Source organism: Parus major, chromosome 7, assembly GCF_001522545.3.
Source record: "Parus major isolate Abel chromosome 7, Parus_major1.1, whole genome shotgun sequence".
Taxonomy (NCBI): domain Eukaryota; kingdom Metazoa; phylum Chordata; class Aves; order Passeriformes; family Paridae; genus Parus; species Parus major.
In genome coordinates this window covers 37,333,804-37,354,331 of record NC_031776.1, presented here as the reverse complement: position 1 = coordinate 37,354,331, position 20,528 = coordinate 37,333,804, and the positions used below count along the sequence as shown (strand labels likewise).

Here is a 20,528-nt window from a genome sequence, read left to right as displayed (position 1 = left end):
TGTTGTTTGAACCTACCACTTACAAAGACTTATTCATTACATTTTTTTCCAGTATTAAATGGCCCATACTGAAAGGCTCACTGACAAAGCAGCATTTCCTTGATGAAAATTTTGTCCATACACTTGTCCAGACAACTTGAAATTTTCCAACTTAATTTTTTGGTATCGTTTACAGTCTAAACCACAGAGAATAAAAGCTGAGTCAACGCGTGGTGCACAGATTCAGCAATGACAGGGTAACTATGGACCTGACAGAAATCCTGTGGTGACAGAGGGCACAGCCTAAAGGGGCTGTAATCCTGAAACTGAAACAGTCCATAGCAGTGAGAGCAAACATCTGCTTGATAGTGGCAGCAGAAATGTAAGCACATAGATAAAAATCTTTATAAAGGTTTAAATAGTCCATGATATGAGTATATATAAATAGCTATGCTGCAGCTGGATGAGTTTTTTTCACCTTGCTGTATATATTACATATATATATATATATTTTATATTTCATTTAAAATATATACAACTTTCTCAACTTTGGCATTACTACTGCAGCCAGTAAAGCTTTGGCACTTATCAAAGCAACAGAATATGTGAAATGAGCTATGCAAGAACAATGAAAGGATTGAGATTACAGAAAAACTTCAAAAGTACAATGGAGTAGTGATGTGTAACCAAATGTATCCTTCATCTGCATATCCTCCCACCCCAAAACCCCAGACCTACTCTGCCACAATGTCTGCAAGGAAAGCTTTGGGCCATCACTAAGAAAACACAAGTACAGGTGGTGAGAACAGAAGGACTTGAGCATGCAAAGAGGGCAGCAGAGCCTTTCCCATCAAACTCATTCCCAACCCCTTATCAAACTGGCGTATTATTAAGTCTTGCAAACAGAGGTGAGGGAGAAGACACATTTTATCTTTTCCTGAGGGATGAGAGCATTTTGGAGTTTCCTGCACTATAAGGGTTCAAAAGAAAAACCAGAAATTGCCATCTGTTCCAAGGGGCACATGATCTAATTGGAAAATCACCTTGTCTGTGCTCATTCAGATGAAGGTCAGAACAAAATGAGTAACACACAAAACTTAAAATGTAAAGTAACTGCATCTTAAAAAGAACTGCCTTTCAGAAGAACAGATTCTACCTTTAAGGGCTCTATTTTAAGCTAGTATTAAAATGGTTATCCTACATTTAACTTCAAGTATGAGGTAGTCTAGAAATATTAATGGAAAAAAACCCCAATATTCAGTGGTAGTAAGTTATAAGTATATATATGTCACATTTTAAAGAAAGAACTAGACATAAAATTAGTTCCAGGCTAGTACGCTTTACTTTATGTTTAGCCTGCACACACATCTAAATGTACTTTATCTCTGAAAATGTTGACATGCCTCTGTAAGACTTAGAATTTAATTTAGCAACTTAAACCATAGGATTTAATTCAATGCACGGCCAGCAATGAGTAATCATGAAGTCAGCATTCACGAGGAACTCGCGATTGACGGTGTTTGATGTCAGTATTTACAACTGACCTGACACTGCCATGGCAATTGTGCCCCAGCGCTACAGGGTTACATCCACAAGAGCAGGCCTGCATTCTGGGTTTTCTACAGCTGTGTATGCGCTGTGCCTTAGCCGTGCCTGTGCCCATTACTCACCTGTGAGGCTATCTGGCCGTGGGGGGACCATCCTCTCATAGATATCGTACTGCTGTCCATACTGCTCCACGTCGTGAATCGGCCTCTGCAGCGTCGTCCCCAGGTGCTGCGGAACTGCCGTCATGCCAGAGCGCTTTGGGGAAGAGGATCCCAGCTGAGTTTGGGATGGAGAACCCACTCTGGTTTGCACATCAGGAAGGGCAAGAGGAGAGCCGACTCTGCCTGCTGCCTGGTACTGGGCAGCGCCGCTGCCGGGGTTTGCCTGCCGGGAGGTGAGCGAGCCAACGCGCCGCACGGCCGAGGGCGAGGCGGGTCTGTGCACGGCGTACGGGGAGCCCGCCCGCTGCACGGGCAGGGTGGTGGAGGAGTAGGCGTGGGAAGGCAGGGATCTCTGCTCAGCAGCGCTGGGAGAGCCGTAGCCGCTCCCCAGAGACGTCCGCAGCGAGCCCCGCGCCGGGGACACGCCGGTGCTGACCACGTAGGAGGGAGACTGTGCTCTGGATGGCACCGAGCTGACCCGTCGCATCACACGGTTGGTGCTGGTATTTGCTGAAGGCTGTTGAGCATCACAAACACTTATGAGATTTATCATTTAGGGCACACGGTAGATATTGTTCTCCAGTGAGATGGAGAAGCCAGCAGGAAACTCACACAACTTAATGGTATATACAGGCAGCTGGAATGTAGCTTTTACCCTAAACCTCATTCCTTCAAATTTCCCTGTAACTTTTTTCTAACCAGTGCTTCTTAATATATAAAATGACAATTTAACATCAAAAAATCACCTGTTTCTCATTCTCATTTGGCTTGCTACGTTAATCTTCACCTATGCTTTCCTTCCTCACTACGCAACGACTCCGGAAACTCAGGAACAGTAATATAAAGAGTACTGGTATAATCCATAAATATCCTAACAATTACTGTCTTACTGTTATTCCATTTACTGAAAAGGGAGGGAAAAGCTAGAAACCATAGAAGGTACAGGAACACAAGCAGCATCTTCCTTTAAGAGCTATGCTTACATACAGGCTCACTTCCAGGAAGGTTTTCCCTCATTTCACAATGAATTTTGAGTGAGTGATACTTTCTTGATATGATAATAGCAGTGTTCTGTGCAGTCAGGAGTGCTGCTTCACTTCAGCTCCTGTGAATGACCCAGATCCCATGTGCTGATCCCAGCGAACCAGTCTCTGCTGCAAGCCATTCCCACTTTGTAACCAGCGAGTGTTAAACAAGAACTAATTTTGTAACCCTGGCTGCAGCCCATACAAAGGGGGCCCAGCTGTACAGCTGCTGTCTCCAGAGCCCCTGCACAGCCACAGCTGTGCAGTGCACTGCTCAGAGTACCTGCGCTGATGTCTGCCCTTCGGCGCGTGAGCTCCTCACCACATGGTTGCCGGGGGGTCCACCAAGGGAATGCTGCTGTCTGATCTCTGACTTGTTCAAGTTTTGGCTGTTACGGAAACTGCTTATTTCCTGGTAACCACTGTCAGAGTAAGAGTTCATTTGTGTTGAACTTCTGGAGTTACCTACAGACCCTGTAGATATGAAGCCAGCATAAGAATAAAATCATCGAACAAGTTCACCAAGAATTATATGATTTTGTTATTTGTTGCATTCATAACTGTATTACATTTTTATACTGTCAATACAGAAATATATTCTAATATTTAAAATGCACACAACAGACCCTCACTTTCATGGAGAGATGTCTGCTCTGGTGAGTAGAGAGTCCCTTGCTCTGCTTCTGTCCTAATATCATAGGCATTGGTGTGAACACCCTCTGACACCTGGGGTTTGCTTACACTGGTGGGCGGAGGATCTGAAAGAATAAATTATTTATATAAATCCAGTGTTTCATATGCAAGTTTCCTGCAAACTCAATAATGATCATTTCCTCACACATACTAATGAAGGACTTACACCAAGCTGAATCAGCTTACTGGCAGATAGACATCATCTCCCAAACACAACAAACAGAATGCTAATATACATCTCTGAGAATTTTGTTACCTGAAAGTTTCGATGTAGTTCTACAATTCTAATTTTTCAAATATACATTGCAACCTATTTTAATGAAAAATTAATTGATTACATAGTACACTCTGAGGAATAGAAACACTGTGCAAGTGTGCTGCAGTGCCCAGTGGACAGCTACCCTTGTCTTAAGGGCCTGTAGTCAACACCTCCAGATGTTAAAGGGTGAGCTGAATTTCATCCCTGTTTCTGTACTATGAACAGCAATTGCTGCAAATTTCTATACACTTTTTTAACTTAGTAAACTACTATCTAAATATTTGCCTCTTAAGCTAACTTCAGTTCCAAGAATGTCAACTGAACTGTACAGGCAAATGACAGTGTTGTAAAAGGCAAGGCAAAGGAGGCACAGCGATGCTTCTATGAAGAAAGGAAGAAAAGTTAAAGAGTCTGGAAAAAAGGGACAAAGATAAGGATACAGAATCAACATAATTTTAAGAGAAACATTAAGCATTCTGTTACCATGTTATGCAGGCAGCAGAGATGCAGTACAGAACCACAAAAGGTTTAAGTCAGAAAAGCCCCCTGAGCCCAGCGGTTCCCCCAGCACAAGGCCACCACTGACCCATGACCCCAAAGTGACACATCCACACAGCTTTTAAATCCCTCCAGGGATGGGGACTCCACCCCCGTCCTGGGAAGCTGTGCCAGGCCTGGACAGCCCTTCCATGAAGAATTTTCCCTAATATCCAAGCTAAAGCTCCCTGAGGAAGAAGAGTAGGCAACAGAGGTTATGTTTAAAGGTAACACCTGAAATGTAAATTCTTGCTGCAGAAATTCATGAATGGGCCTGGACTGAAACCAAAGGGAAAGTGCCAAGGAGCACCAGCCCAGCCCTGAGGACTCAGTTCCAGGAGCTGGGGGCTCTGGGCAGAGATACCTGCTGCTCTGGCTTTTACCTGTGGCTGGACACAAAGTGCTGATGTCTCACTACCTGCATAATGAGCCATAATGGAACATGCCTACTAAAAATATTACTCAGCAATTGGTATTTATGAAGAATGCTTGAACACTAGTCAGATTTTTTAAAAAATCAATAAATCTTAGAAATCCTAGTCTGTCAGCAGTTATTTACCAGTAGTAAATTCTTAGGTCAAAACTAGCTTGTAAAATTTGACGCTAGTTAATTTATTAGAATAGGATTTACTAGAATATTATGACCAAATTTAATTAAGATTTAATAAGAAGTGCTACTACACTTCCATTAGTTTAAACATCAGTATGCCTAGAAATGATCCAGAGAACCAACACTGCAAGAACTCACTTCACAGCCTGTTACACCAGCTCAACACCAGATGGTAACAGCCACCAGTGGGTGTTCCATGTTCTTTGGAATGAAACACTTGGAGGACTTGGACGTTACATTAGGATTACATCCAGCTTCAATACTTTAATGTTCAAGCTTTTTGTTTATCTAATACAAGGCCCTATTATCTCAGTTACTGGATATTACATGATACTAAATCAATGTCAAACTGACAATCAGTCTGGGGAGAGAGAGAGGAAGAATAAGGTCCAATTGTGCTGTTGAGTGCAGATGTTCCCAGGACAGAGCTTTGAGCCCAACCTCGCTCCCATCACACACTGCCCACCAAAGACTTCACAGGGCTAAAAAATAAAGATTGTTTAGACTGTTTAACAAAGGCAAGAATGCACAATAAAATGAATTGTTGTCTATCTGACTCCACTACCATAAAACAGGAGGAATGCCCTGAATAAAAGAATAGCCTTCTTATAAATGGCTGATCTAATATTCTATTTATAGGCACCTGCAAAACAACATCACTTTATATCTGAAAAATTCTGTATAATTCTACTGATGCAGAAAGCAATTACAGCTACAGTCACATCATATCATCCAGTGATGCTTTTGACATAAACCACTACCTACAGTCATAGAAAAGGTGATTTAAGGCAGTGCTTTTATCCATCTTTAACTTCAGTATTTTCAGATTACAATTCATAAAGCAGCATCTAGTGACACTTCTACAAAACAAAGATCCATGGTGAATTGGGTAATAAAACCTACAAGCAAGCCACAATCACAGTATAAATGTAAACAGGAAATGAAATGTAGATCAGGAAATTCTAAGAAATAGGGATTTTTTTTTTCCAACATGCTCACTTCTGAGAAAGTACTTCAGGAAAGGCTACTTTGAATACAGACATGAGCGAAATACACATCTAGGTTTGCATTAACACATAGAGCATTGAAATAGAAGCAGAATTTTTGGCCATATGTCAAGTGACTGCTTAGCAGGGATGTGCACATGAGATTTCTAAAGAAAAACACACAAATGTGAGGAGAGAATCAAAGGACAAAATAGAAACATGAGCTGGATGAAAGAAGGAGAAAGAAATAAGGAGAGAGAGAAAGAAAAAAGAAGAAAGAGGGAAGGGAAGGGATAGAAGGTCAAGGAGAAAAGTGAGTAAGTTATAGGAAAATCAGAAGAGGAAATAAAGCAATGGAATGCAACTGGCTGAAATAAATAATAAAACAACAACTGAGAACTCTCAGAAAGAATCTATACCACTTGTGAAATGTCATTGGGACATTATAAAACCAGGGGAAACAATGTGATTAAAAAAATCTCCAACAAACAAAACCAACATTCACACCAAAAAAATATGTAAGACTTGTTTTTCGATTATTTGAAAAAACAAATTTGACTTCTGTTTAAAACCACAGCTGAAAGAATACCTGAAAAGCACCACCAGGAATAACAGAAGTTCAGTGGCAGTACAAGTAGGCTGTTGAGAATATTGGCTTTAAAATAAAGGAAAAAACCTGACATGTGCCCCACCTCAGCTGCAGCAACAGAAACCATGAAAATACAATTATGCACAAGTTTAAGAGCTGAATCTCCAAATAAAACAAAACCCAGGAATGGCATATAAAGTAATCCCAATGATGGTAGTTATGAATATGCTTGAGTGAAGCAGCAGCAGCAGGCAGGGTCACTCGGCTCTCAGGACAGACGGCCCCTGTACGAGTGGGACGGGAAAGCTCTGCAGAACGGGGTTCATGCAGCTCTCTCCTCCAAGGCCAGCTGCACTGGGATTGCACTGGGCCACTTTTGGCCAGCACGAAGGAGCACACGGGCACACAGCACAACAAGGGACGTGCAGGAGCCCCTGGCTGTGCCTGTCCTGCCCCCATCACTCCAGAGCCCATGGAGTTCAGAGAGCAACTCCACAGTGTCCAACATCAACTGATGCACACAACCTGTCACAGCTCTGTGCTCTGGTCTGCCAAGGGCAGGAGGGATTATTCCAGCAGACCAGGGAATGCCAGATACTGTCCTACCCTCTCCCACAAGATCTCCTGGTTGGAGCAGGTGTAGCAGTACAAGAAAAATGCTTCTTTGGAAAGAAAGTTCACGCTATCCTGAGATAAAAAAGTAGAAAAAGCACTCTCATAAAAACCTTCACTTATTAGAGATTTTCTCTGTTAAGTAAGAACATCTGTAAAAAGAAAGAAACCAAACCAAACAGTTTTCAAGCTTAAAACATGCAGTATCTTTTTATACTCCTTACCTGCCAGGGAGAAGACTCACAAGTAAATTTTAATTAAGTACAAGAAAGACCCAATACATGACAAGCCTTGTGTCAGAGTCACAGCACACACAGAAATACAAAAGCACATAAAGATACAAGAAAAGCATTTGCAACTACCTGTAAGCTCAAGCACCTTTTACAGTAACATAGGGGACACACGTGAGTCCCATGTGTGACAAAGAAAACATTCATGTCATACTTTAGAAAAGACACTTGGGAAAGATACGTAGCATTGCTGCTAAATGTTCTGTTTGTGTCAAAACAAGCAATGAATACCAAGAAAATAAATCTACTTGGGCTTAAAGCAAATTGTACATAAAAGATAATACCTGAGGATCTCCAGGAAAATGACTTCTCAGTAGAGCTGCAGAAAGAAAAAAAATTATCACACCGATGAACCATGTGATTAGTTTGGACTTCTTATTGTAGTTTTAATTAATCATAGAAAACTTTACAAAACCGCCCAGCAGATAAAATTTCAATAGTCCATGCAAATACCACTCTGCAGTGCTTTACACCTGACAACAAAACCACTGGTTATCAAGTTCAATTTTCTTTTAGTCAGTGGGAATTATTCACTGTAACTTCCTGCACAACACAGCACCAGGCCATGCCTGCAACAGGTGACAGCAAGGACAGGTGAGAGCAAGCACGACTTTGCCACAGAGCTCCTGTTTAAGGTGTTGTGCTGTCAGTGACAGCCCACAGACACCTGTGGCACCCAACACCCTGTTCGGACAGCAGCAGCACTGCTCGTGGCAGGGTCCAGCAAAGGAGCTTTGGGGATTGCAACTCGAGAGCATCTGCCTTCTACACGTAAAGCAGTTCAAAAATCCTCGGTCTGGATCTGTTCTTTTTTTTCCCTGTTTTTTCAGTTTCCAGCTTTCCAGAGAGAATTCTGATCTTTTGTACAGAACAAGTCAAACCAGCTGACAGACAGCTACAACTCAGAGTGAGGCAGTGACAGATGTGCCGCAGTCCAGGTCAGTGAGATGCCTTCAGTGCCAGTTACTGCACAGACCCAACCTTCTGCATTTTTCCAATACTGATTTTTTAATCAAACTATCTTCACCCTTTTGTCGTTCCACCGAGCCATGTGCTTTCCTTGCTCACAGTAGTACTGATGCACAACCACCTTTGCAGACAAATGCAGAAATCATCCATGTCTTATTAACATTAGACACTCTAAATATTTTTTATGAGAAAAATGTATTTCTGCACTTTAAATCTAAAATATCAAACTTTGAATAATACAACATTTTTTTGCAGTGGTTATAAGCTGCGGTTTTCCAAATAAAAAGCTCTTTAAAGGAAAAACAGGCAAGTCCATCAGATTTTGTCTAAATATCAGCTTGAGACTGGGATTTTGGGTAAGATGTAGCAATTTCTAAAGGAGTATTATTTTACTTCTTTCTACCACAGCTACCGATTACAAAAAATCAGCTCAGCAACATGAACAGCACGAGATACTTATTTTCAAAATGAAAACAACCATTTAGGAGCCTTTTTGGAAACAAAATATTTCTATTAAATGGTGCTAAATACACATGCTAGCACAAACTAGAGTTACAATGAGACTTCAAGTAAAAGGAGAATTCCAATGCAGACTTCACATGTCTGGAAGTCAACCTCTGGCCCCAGAATTCTCATGCTACACCTGAATACCAACTTTGCCACTCTTGCCCTTTTGCTCAGTTGTTCTTCAGACTTTTTTAAACTCAGTTCCTTACCCTGAGGCAGCGTGGCTCAGCGTTGCTGGCAATGGCAGCACACACTTTACCATCACACACACAAGGCTGTAACCCAGAGCACATCCCTGCCCAACATACCTGACTACTTCAACTTCCTTTACAGGCACAGAACGTAGGAATGAAAAAAGGCTGCTCTGACCATGGGTCACAGGAACAAAGCTCCTTCATCAACACTTCAGCTGGTTAAGCACTTAACTCTTCTGAAATGATTTTGGAACAAGTCCAGCGTACATCACCTACTAATGTCATCACCTGATACTGTCACCGAGCAGGTGCAATGTTTTGAAGACAGCAAATCTGTCAGCTCTGAGCAGTAAGTCCAGTGCATTTCATCCCAGTGCTCAAAAGGCACTGTGGTGACACACTGCAGTGCCCATGCCAAGCTGCTGCTGGGATTAGTCACAATGCTGTCTCTTCCCAACAGCAGCATGTAATGTATCCAAAGAGAGCCCACATGTGGCAAGCTGCACTTTAGAAAATGTGAATTTACCCCACTACTATCCTTGAAAAAGAATTAGGTTAGTAGAGTAGACATGCAGAAGTATTCCTCTATCAGAAATATCATAACAGTTTGGTATGATATACAGTTTTCAATTAGAGAAGACAGAGACAAATATGACAGTAACACAGATATTTGCTAACTGGAGATGGAGCATGCATGCAAACTGTGCTGAAATCCATTTATGCCTTTTTTTTTTTTTTTTACCCTTTTGATTTTTTTCTTTAATTGTATTTTTAAAGCTCTGGATTAGTTTTTGGGGTTTTTTTTTAGGTTTTGATTAATTTTATTTTTTGTTGTTTGGTTTTTGGTTTTGTCCCTTTCTTAATTTCACACCTTTTCCTTGCCATTTCACTGCTTTAGTTCAAATCTTAGATACAAAACTGAACCAGCTGCCAATCTGGAAAAAATAAAATTATGATAAATGGAAAAGGTTTTGCATGAAGTCATTTAGAGACAAAACACGCTAAGGGTCACCAGCACTGCTTTACATTTTCATGTGGCAGCTCTCAAAGACTTCTCAGCTTTGAATTTCCAGGTTTCAGCAGGGGCAGCATCCCTCTCAGTGACGTGGCTGCTCTGCTAAGGCACAAGGGGCTGTGGAGGTTCCCAGCCAGGGCTCAGCCAGCACAGCAAGCCTTCAGGAACAACACTGACATCCAGGGAAGTCATACCGTTCTGTTTTTGTTAAGCAGTGTGCTATTTTTAAAAAAATGATGTGAACACAATTATGATCTTCAGCTCCTAGACTGGACAGGTCAATTCCCAGTGTGTCTTTTGCAGGTTTTGCATGACATGAAACTGTTTAAGCCTATCATCTCTGCAAGTACTCCATAAGGTGAAAAGTATTTCTGATTTAAACAGTACCACTTGAGAGTAAAACTGTGATTTCAATCGCCTACCTTCCTTCTTGGCTATACTGCTGTTGTCATCAAAAAAAAAGGCAACAGATGAAAAAATTAAGTAGCATTTATTAAATATTTATAAAATGGTAAAAAGCTGTAAAAAGCTAAAAATATAATTGTGTTAAAAATGTATGTACTTCACAGATATTCTTGTAGTATCCCAGTTCCCTCCGTGGCTACGCCTCCATCGTTGGAGTACATCTGTGCTGTGAGGCAGCAGCAGCAAGGGGCTGCTCCCAGCGAGCTGCTCAGAGCTGCCAGCCACATTTGAGTACCCCTACACACTGAATGTGTTCTTTACTTGTCCTTTAGCTCCCATTTTAAATATCTACATCAACAGTGCATTTACAACTATATGCTGTACATAGAAAACTTTGTGTAACTTTAAATTTCTTAGTATAGGGAGATTTCTCTAATAAAATGCCATGTACTACACTCCATAAACTTGTATTACACCTTACAAGCAACTGGAAACCAGGAAAATCAGCATTTTGCTTTTCTTGTTCAGACAGACAAGGAGACATTTTCACAAATATTTTAAGTAAATGAGGTAATTTTCAGTCTTCAGCTTTTCTAACAGCTATCTTCTTGAATTCACCAATACAACTGATTCTTCTACCCACTCTGCCAGACCCTGTACCAGGAACCTAAGCAATCCTACGTTCCCTCCCCAGACAAATTAACCAGCACTGCCACTAAAACCAGATAGTCCTGGGACTTGCTGGCTGTTTCCAGAAACCCCTGGAAACCACTAATTCTCCAGGTGTGAATTCAGAAAGTGTCAGGAATACACTGTAATTGTTAGAGAGGCCTCTTGAAACTGTCCCATAACTCTTTACAGCAAATCTGCATTTTTTTAATCCTTCAGATATTAATAGAGGTGAATAGCTATTGGTGAAAATATATGTATAGAGGACATAAGCACCACTAAAAAGCCTTTAATTTATGGGACGAACGAAAACAAAGTCATCAGGACCTGTACCTTGTGCTGGCGATACTTGGTGACTCTGCTCCAAGCCTACATCTCTCTAGCTGATTAGCCACAATTTGCCTTTCCACTTCCAGTTCTCTGGTAAGTCTTTGAAATTGAAGCTCCTGAAATTTCAAAATAAAAAGAAAAGCATTCTTGATGTTAAAAAATGGGTGTGGAGTAGCTCTGAAACAATCACTGATTCATCACAGTTGTGTTTTGACTCTTCCTTAGGGGAATAAACTATAAAAGTGGAAATTTAATGGTTCATTAAATCAGTGATTCATGCAAATATTGATTTATCACCTGTTACAGAAAGAAAAACATGTTTAAGCATTCTTGAGTTTTATTTCTCCTGCAATTAAAATTTTTGTTTCTTACATTACCACAGTCTAACAAAATCAGTCTAACAAACCCTATAAAATCAGTCCTCATTTTAATCTATAAACAAGGAAATCAGAAAATGCCATATCCTAACCTTTCCAATCATAAACCTTCAAATCTTAAGCTATCCTACATTCTGACTGTAGTTGGAAACCTTAATATTTATTACTTCAAACTGTCTGAGTGTAGATATGTGCTATTTTACCTTTTCTGAGTTCAGCTTTTTTTATATTTCTTGGTCAAGGGCACCAAACTTCTTCAGTCTTTGTAAGAGGCTTTTGGAACACAACGCTGCAAGGGTGACGTGGGAAATACCAGTGCTGCACAGGATGGGTCCTACTGAAATCTGGAACCATTTCCTATGGCACTCTGAAATCCAGATTACATCACATCAAAGGATATCGAGGGTGTTTTTCTCCTCAGTTAGCTTTTATTGACCAGAGAAAAGGGTTCTATTTCAAACTGATACAGTAAACACTCTGAAGTTTAAATAAACCATACAAAAATGGATGAACACTAATATTTAGTAATCAGATGAAGCACCAAGCAAGTCTTATATAGAGGTCAGGTGCAACACAGAGTTCTCATTTGATGTGAAAGCTCAATTGACTGCTGAGGTTTCTCCTGAGTGTGCCTCTTGTAAAGGCCCTGCCCAGCAGCTGTATGGAGCCAGGGACATCAGCTCCTGCAAACTGCTCCTTCACACCCAACATCACGGAATGGGGGAACCACTTCCCTTGCAGCAGCCACTCTCCACTCCCTGCAGATTGTGCCCCTTGGCACAATGAAGGGTGCTCCATCCAGCACTGCCCCAGCACTCTGCAGGGGCCTCAGGAGCTTCCACAGCCCCCAGGAGTCTGGAGCTAACAATAGGAGGCTCAGAGTAAGTGTAGGGAAAACTATTCTAAGAAGTCAAGATTTTTCTACCAACAACACAATGATACTAAGAATCCCCCAAAAGAAGGCTAATTAGTACCTATGCCATCAGGCTGGCAGCTGGGGCCCAAGGCAAACAGCAGTCACCCTGCTCCCAAAATGACTAGATCAGATGACAAAACTGAAAAAGTGACTTCTGAAGGTCTGATCTGAACCCCTCCACCAAACTGGATGTCTCACACACACACACACACACACATGCAGCTGACTGTCCTTCCAGAGGATACGAGAGATTCTGGACACATCCAAACATTTCTGAAAACTCCCTAACCAAACCGAATAAACATCCTAACATCCCAAATTTTGCCCAGAAAAAGTGGGTTTGCATCCAGGACATGTTTCCTGTTCCTTACTATTAAACCAGTATTTAAACAGCAATGTAATGGATGCAAACCGGCAACCCGAACCTATTGTTATTTACTGATCTTTTAATTAGATAAATAAAACATGCTAGCCATTAATTACTTCTATTCAACCAATCTCTATTAATTTCCCTTTTCATTACAGATAGAAGCATTAATGAACACATTATTCTAGAAAATGTCTGGCTGCATAACATCTCAATTAATAAACTGCCCATTTAAATAAAAATCCCTATTTTTTGCCCCACACTACAAAAATTCAAAGGCAGTTAAAACAAGAACTATACTTCTGTTTTTCTTGAGAGTAGAAGAGGTGAATGACATAAGTGTATATTATTGCATAAAGCAATAAATTAACTTCATTTATTAAAACTTTTGAAAAGCAAAAGTCACTTGTGTTCTATACGAAAAAACAGAGATAAGGAAAAATAGGAGAAAAAACCACCAAGCCTCGTTTGACCACTTCAGAGACACTTGCACTGCTGAGTTGGGAACAACACCATCTCTGCCTGTTTACATTGTTCCTCACTGTCTTGGCATTGACCAGAAAGCCACAAACTGCATAGTGTACTGAACAGCAGAGGGGCAAGAGGCCTGCAGCTCATCTGCCAGTTTTAAATCACTCTGATGCTTAGGAAGATCTAATATGCTTTTGCAAGTGCAAGCATAATAATAATAATAATAATAATAAAAAAAATCCAGCTCTCTTTTCTAGTCTGAGTGCATTCTGGCATGCCCAGCCTGTGAGTCCAATGAAGCAGCAATTTATGAACTTTGAAACAATAAGTGCTGACTTTTGTACGCGTCTTCTTAAATTTGACATCTGTAGCAGGTGATATGTCTCACATACCTGCAAAAATACACAAGACAGATAGTTTTAGAGCCATCATCTTTTTTACAGCTGGAGCACCTCATGCTTTAAAACTTTCTTCTCTTACCTTAAATCATATTATTATTATTACTATAGAAAACTAAGTCCTTATCAGCTCTAACTGATCACCTTTCGAGCTTATGCCTCCTTATGATGAAATTTTATACCACTCTGAGTGGACATATCTCCACAATGTGTATCTATCAGACAACACACTAGTTCTGGCAGGAATCTATTGGAATTTGTTCCTCTATCCAGCTTCTCTGGGAGCAGTGGGAGAGTTCACTCCTCAAACAGGGCACTCCCTGCACAGAGCTGCTGCCTGCAGCACGAACTCACCGACTCCTACAGCACTGGCTACTGACAAAATGGCATTGCAGGATTCAAATGCAACTCTTAATAAGCTTATTAGCATTTGGAGCAGAGCATTTATGTGGCAAGCACATAGTAAAATCACAGACATAAATTACAAAACACACTGCCGTACTGCATCCAAAGGAGAAACCAATCCTCAGACAGACACACTACACTGGCTTGGCCAGAACTATTTTTATTCAAAATTATTCAGCATACGTTGAGGGAAAAAAAAACCAACCCGTAATTCTATAAACCTCTTTAGCAGCAACTACTTAATCACCTTATCAAACTGCAGGTTTTATGTTCATAAGCCAAAACTCCACTGCAAACCCACAGGCCATAATTCCTAAGATGAAACTACAATAAAAGACAGCTTTAACCAGCATTCCTGCTCCGGATGAGGAAGTACACACACACAGGGGCAAGAAAGCAGTTACTTTGGAAAGCAGCTGTGCTGACTGCAGGCAGACAGGCTGCCGTGAGTGAAAAGCAGAGCCCAGAACATTTTAGAGCTGTGTCATCTCCTTCTGGAGGAGGCCAAACCCTGTGCTGGTGGTGTAGTGCTCACACCACAGGTGACCAGCTGCTCTTCCTTGGCGAGCTCTGCCCAGCAGGAACCTCACGTGGGTGACATCTCACCGCGCCAAGGGACAGCAAGGCCTGTTACACCGATCTTGGCACCTGAATCCTCTTCCCATGTCAAAGCTGAGTGTCTCGGAGAAGCTGGTGGCTCGGGGCAAGGGACAGCAGCCACCAACACACTGTGCTGGGCTCTTGCCAGCAAATATTTGAAAACAAATAAGTAATGCGAATGTTGTTTGCACAACTGACTGTGAAAACTGCCATTCTCCTTTTGCAGGCATTGGATAATAAAAGAGGGTTAAGGGGCAATTCTATGCCTTCCATCTGCATCCTGCCACGATACCATGTTGCAGATTCACCTTTTTCATTTATGTTAATGAGGAACTTTTATCCCTCAGTAACATAGATGAGAATGAGCAATCTACATTCATCACACTGAAAAATAAAAGTCACTTTCTTCCTGTCCTGTCATGATTTGAGCACCTCTGGAAAAACACAGTCAACTTTAAACAACAGTGGTCCATGTGGCTAGCGAAAGGTTTTCTAGAGACAGCTCTGCACAAATCAGCAGCAATTGCACAAGCAGTGAAGAAAAGAGGCAGATTCCTTTTGAGTGGCTCATGCCTGGCTAGCCAGACCAAGACTGGGCAGCTGGACATCAGAGGAGACAATGCCTCCAATAAACAAAGGCATCTCTTGCAGCTTCTTGACTTGACCAGCTCTCAGTGGCTGCTGTGGCAGAAGACTGGGCTAGGATGGCCTGGTACTCCTGGCTGCAGTAACACTGGGATATGCTAAGTTGCTTCAAGTGCCAAATGTCACTGTCTATGAAATACTATGATGGTAATTGTAAGCTGAACTATGAAATATATTCTTATCACAAAAGTATTGTCTGTTGAACAACTGAGCTGAGCCTCTTTCAATAGCTGAAGTTACTCATATAAGAAAGTGTAGTCTGCATTTGAGAGGAATATTTTTACTTTGTGTTTACTATTTTCTATTCAACTGCAACCACAATGCAAAGCTGCACAACTTCTATCACCTGTGAGAGTTCACACAGTGCTACAGAAAAGGCTATTATATTTTGGATATTTTCCTGGTACAAACAATATAGAAGAGGACAAACAAAACAGAAGTTGATTTATACCTTCCTTCACGTTAACCTCTTGCACTCATCTAAGCAGAGTTCTCTGTTTCCACCTGCCATATTTCAGAGTTAGATCAAGCAACTGACAACTTAAACTCACACTGAATATCAAATTTTCCAAAATAGATGTCATACTGTAGTGATCCAATATTTAAATTCTCTACCAGAATCTATTGCAGAAAAAGCCTGTACTTCTAACTAACCATATTAGAGCAACCTTAATATTTTCTGTAAAAATTAAGTTTACTCACGCACACAACTGCATTTGCATGCTTTTAGTATCTCAGTATCTTCCAAAATAGAAGACAAAAGATAAAAAAATTGGACAGTGTAGGGAGAATTGCAGATTACAGGATGTGAGATGACACAGCTACAATTACTGGCTGATCACACTTACTCTGTATTCAACAGCAGCAGACCATTAAAGCCCTTAATACTTTTAAGCATGCATTGTTCACTGGTCTGGTACAACAGTTTAGTGCTGCTTTAGCTGATGAGAGATCAAAATTTTAGCATTTTATAGAAGGCTTACTGTTGCCAGTGGCAGGAGGGAAGAATGGAGGCATTCCCAGACTGCCTCTGACACATTCTCTCTGCAAGCCTTGTGACAACGCTTGGGCAGCTCAGGTCAGTGCTGGAGCTGAGGGTACTGCTCTGCCAGCTGGGCACCAGGGCTCAGTCACTGCTGAGCAGACAAACTGATAATCTAAACCAACTACATGGCAGAGGCACCCAGAGGTCCATGTAGGCTCTTTTTCAATAGGAGTTTCTCCACTGAAGTCTAACAGTCCAAAGGAGAAAGGAAAATTAACTTCTAGGTCACCATATGGATAAAGAAGTACAGAGAATTTTGATAAAGGAAATGAGCTACCTATTTCACCTGAGACAGGACTGGCATTAAATTTGTGCTAGAGTAAGACCTTTATGAAGTTGACATGCCAGAGTTGACTCACTGTAACTAAAAATGCTGGTAAACACAAAAAACTCTAAACCTTAAAGTTCTGGGATTAAATAGGCAAGAGTGACCTAAGCAGTTGAACACAATACTAAAAGAGTTGGAAGAAAACCCCAGTTCTTCCAGCCATTCAACAAAATGTTGACCAGGATTTTTGTTTCACTGATGCCAAACTTGGGAGTCCATTCAACAAAAAGTACTACCTTCAATTCAGAACTGCCACACATTTATCACCTACCTGATCACTACATGCATGCCAATCAGAATTTCAAAGTGAGACTGAAAAGTTTGTGCCCAGTTACTGGAAGTGCATTTAGCAAGTCTCTTTTCAGGTATGTCCATGAAGTGACATGCCTATACAGAGTACTGAATATACAGCACTACACATCTGAACTGTAAAGAAACCTCCAAGACTTAATATCAATAGTTCTCATTCAAAAAGATGTTTTAACATCCAATAAAAAATAGGCAGAATGCATTCCTCCTTCTGTTTCCATCTGAAAAACATAGAGGTTTGCTCCCTGTTCCCAAGCCCTATAAAAAACATCTCAAAAATAACGTAAAAAAATTGTACTTAAACAATAATGAATGAAAAAACTGAGGTGCACATTGTCTATTTGTACAGTACAGTTCAATACACTTACACAAAAGGAAAAGATTTCGCTGAAGTCCTGAATAAGCAACACTTCTGGAAAAACACCTAGGGAAACCTAAGAGATGTATTATCATCCATCTGAAAGCATATCTAATCATTCTTAATCTGTCACCTATTTACTAAAGAAAAGGTGGAAAGTTGCCCATCTCAAAGTGTCACAAACAGCTAGACCAAAGAACAAACTAAAAACCAGCCACTGCTGCAAGTGCTTCTGCCTTAGCAAAGCCATTAAAATCAGTATATTCCAGTTACTTTGAAAAACTGCATTGATGAGTGGCTTTTCCTGCAAGACCTTTTCTCAGCCCAAACACTGAAAACTAATGTGCTAAGCATGAAATTCACAATTCCAAATGATCCCATTTAATCTTGTCAATTCAGCAGCAGTTCATTCCAAATCCAGCAGTGTACAGCTTGAACACGGAAAATGGCAGTGATTCCACAAACCTACGAGGAGCAGCTGGCGACTAGCTGCCCCACATTCCAACCCCGCAAAAGTTACTGCTACCGTGCTGCCCCTACAATTTTTAACAAGTTGTTATTTTAGTATGAAAATACTCAATTTACGTTTTGACATGGATAAGAAACTCCCAACAGAATTCAACTAAACTTCTATGCAGGATTCAGAACTCCCCAGGATTCAGAAATATAAACATGTTTTACTTTGACTTAAAATTTGTTTCAGCAATCTGTAAGATACTTCTATCCATGATAATATGGAAGCCTCATAATGTTTTAAAAGTGAAATACATGTTTTAAGGGAAAAAAAATCCCAACCCTCCTCTAAAAGAAGCCCACAGAAAACAATCCTCTCCCCCCAAAATAACCAAACAAAAAAATAACCAAACAAAAACAACAAAAAACCCCCAAAACGCCAAAATACTCAAAATCCATCATCAAATTCACTTAAAGACAAAAATGTGAAAATATGTTTCAGCTTTATTACAATTAGCCTTAGGATTTTCCTGCATTCAAAAAGGAATTCTTCTATTAGAATCCCTGGGGCTGGAAAAGCCCTCCCAGCCCATGGAGTCCCAGCTGTGCCCGACCCCACCGTGTCCCCACCCAGAGCCCTGAGTGCCACCTCCAGGAATTCCCTGGACACCTCCAGGGATGGGCACTGCAAACCTCCCTGGGCACTTCCAAGGCCTGAGCGCCCTTTCCATGGGGAAATTCCTGCTGCTGTCCCCCCTGAGCTGCCCTGGCCCAGCCTAAGGCCGTTCCCTCTCCTCCTGTCCCTGTTCCCTGCCAGCACAGCCCGACCCCCCCGGCTGTCCCCTCCTGCCAGGGAATTCCAGAGAGGGAAAAGATCCCTCGGGATCCTCCTTTGCTCCAGCCTCAGCCCCTTCCCAGCTCCCTCAGGAATTCTCCAGCCCCTTCCCAGCTCCCTCAGGAATTCTCCAGCCCCTTCCCAGCTCCCTCAGGAATTCTCCAGCCCCTTCCCAGCTCCCTCAGGAATTCTCCAGCCCCTTCCCAGCTCCGTTCCCTTCCCTGGACACACTCCAGCCCCACAATGTCTTTCTTACGTTGAAGCACCCAGAACAGGAGATCCCTGAGCAGTACAGGGCATTGGCACTGCCCTAGTCCTGATGGCCACACAGGTTTTGACAAAGGCCTTTGGCTTTCTTGCCCACCTGGGCTCATGTTCACTTTAAAACAGATCTTGAGCTTTGTCAGAAAAGCACAAAGCTGTAATTTCTAAATTTCCTCACATATTACACCTATTCTGCTTGTGTTATTTTATAACACTATGAGGGAACTGAAATGTTCCTTTCCTAAAATATGACCAAGGGATATTGACCCAGCTGTCTGACACCTGACTCAACAAGAGACTGATCAGAATTTAGAGGACACAGTCCAGTTTGGTACAATAGTTGCTTTAAATGGATTTGAGGTCTTAGGAAAAGGAAACAAGAGGAAACAAATGGCAACTTTATTTAGAAGCAGCTTGTAGGATTCATAGGCTAAGTGCAACTTTTTATATAATCATAACTATTGTTTCACAGCTATGGGAGAAAGCTTGGAGTAATTCAATACATTTATCTATCTTAGAACTACTGTAGTAATTTTAACAGTTTTTATTAAGTTAAAATCTTTCCCAATTTGCCAAGTAATAATAAAGGCTTTTCTTGATTATGTTTCCACTGCAGTGTTTCTGAAGTACTCGGGTCAGGGTGTGGCAGCTTTGTTTTACAAACACTGACCTGCTGCACCTCGCAGCAATTCCTGTACCAAAGGAAACAGCAAACTGTGTAGCAGTTTCTGTTCAAGCTTAATAAAGAAAAGAACTTCACTGGAAAATACTCTGTTCTGGGCTTTCTGCCACACAGGAAGGGTGTTGAACATGTCAGTGTCCATAATTATTATCAACACAAAAAAATACCAGAAAGCAGCAGTTCAGCTCTTAATTCTTTCATATCATCACTTCCAAGACTGAAAGACAATTTACCTCTTCCTCCCCTCATACTCATTTTATGTGTCTGTACATTTCACAGTACAGCTCCAGTTCTGAAGTTTGTGTAACGCTGATGATAAACGACAATTTAATTTCTTTTAGCTTTCATCAGAACTTAGTGATGTAATAGCCACATATTTAAAAGTCTTTCTATAAATGGAAAGAGGAAGAGGTTTTAACCTCCTTTTCAAAATAAAGAAATATTCCATTATAATTTTTTCTCTAGGACTGATAAAAAGATAGAAACATTTCTTGGGCAGGCAAAGGAACACTTATAAAAGGCTTCAGTGCACACTCGTGCCTGGAGCTGTTCCTGACAGTGCTGCCCTGACTGCTCAGTGAGGTCCAGCACAGCCCCAGTGGCAGCAAGGAGCTGTCCTGGCCAGGGGATCCCTGAGCAGAGAGCCCAGCTCTGGCACTGCCACAGGAGCTGTCCTGGCCAGGGGATCCCTGAGCAG

The 20,528-nt window shown here is 41.3% G+C and overlaps 1 protein-coding gene across 9 annotated transcripts in view; it reads right to left on the bottom strand.

Moving 5' to 3' along the window:
* Positions 1-20,528, bottom strand: part of PKP4 (plakophilin 4) — a 64,089-nt gene that overhangs the window by 15,311 nt on the left and 28,250 nt on the right. For 5 of the 9 annotated variants that reach the window (XM_015634155.3, XM_015634156.3, XM_033515972.1 and 2 more), the window contains 5 exons: positions 11,382-11,494; positions 7,574-7,608; positions 3,340-3,471; positions 2,997-3,187; positions 1,650-2,205 (listed from right to left, as the gene is read on the bottom strand). In XM_015634155.3, coding sequence (XP_015489641.1) covers positions 1,650-2,205; positions 2,997-3,187; positions 3,340-3,471; positions 7,574-7,608; positions 11,382-11,494 — 1,027 coding nt within the window. The remainder of the gene's footprint in view (positions 1-1,649; positions 2,206-2,996; positions 3,188-3,339; positions 3,472-7,573; positions 7,609-11,381; positions 11,495-20,528) is intronic. The other 4 variants (XM_033515973.1, XM_033515976.1, XM_033515977.1 and 1 more) reach the window with 2 other exon arrangements.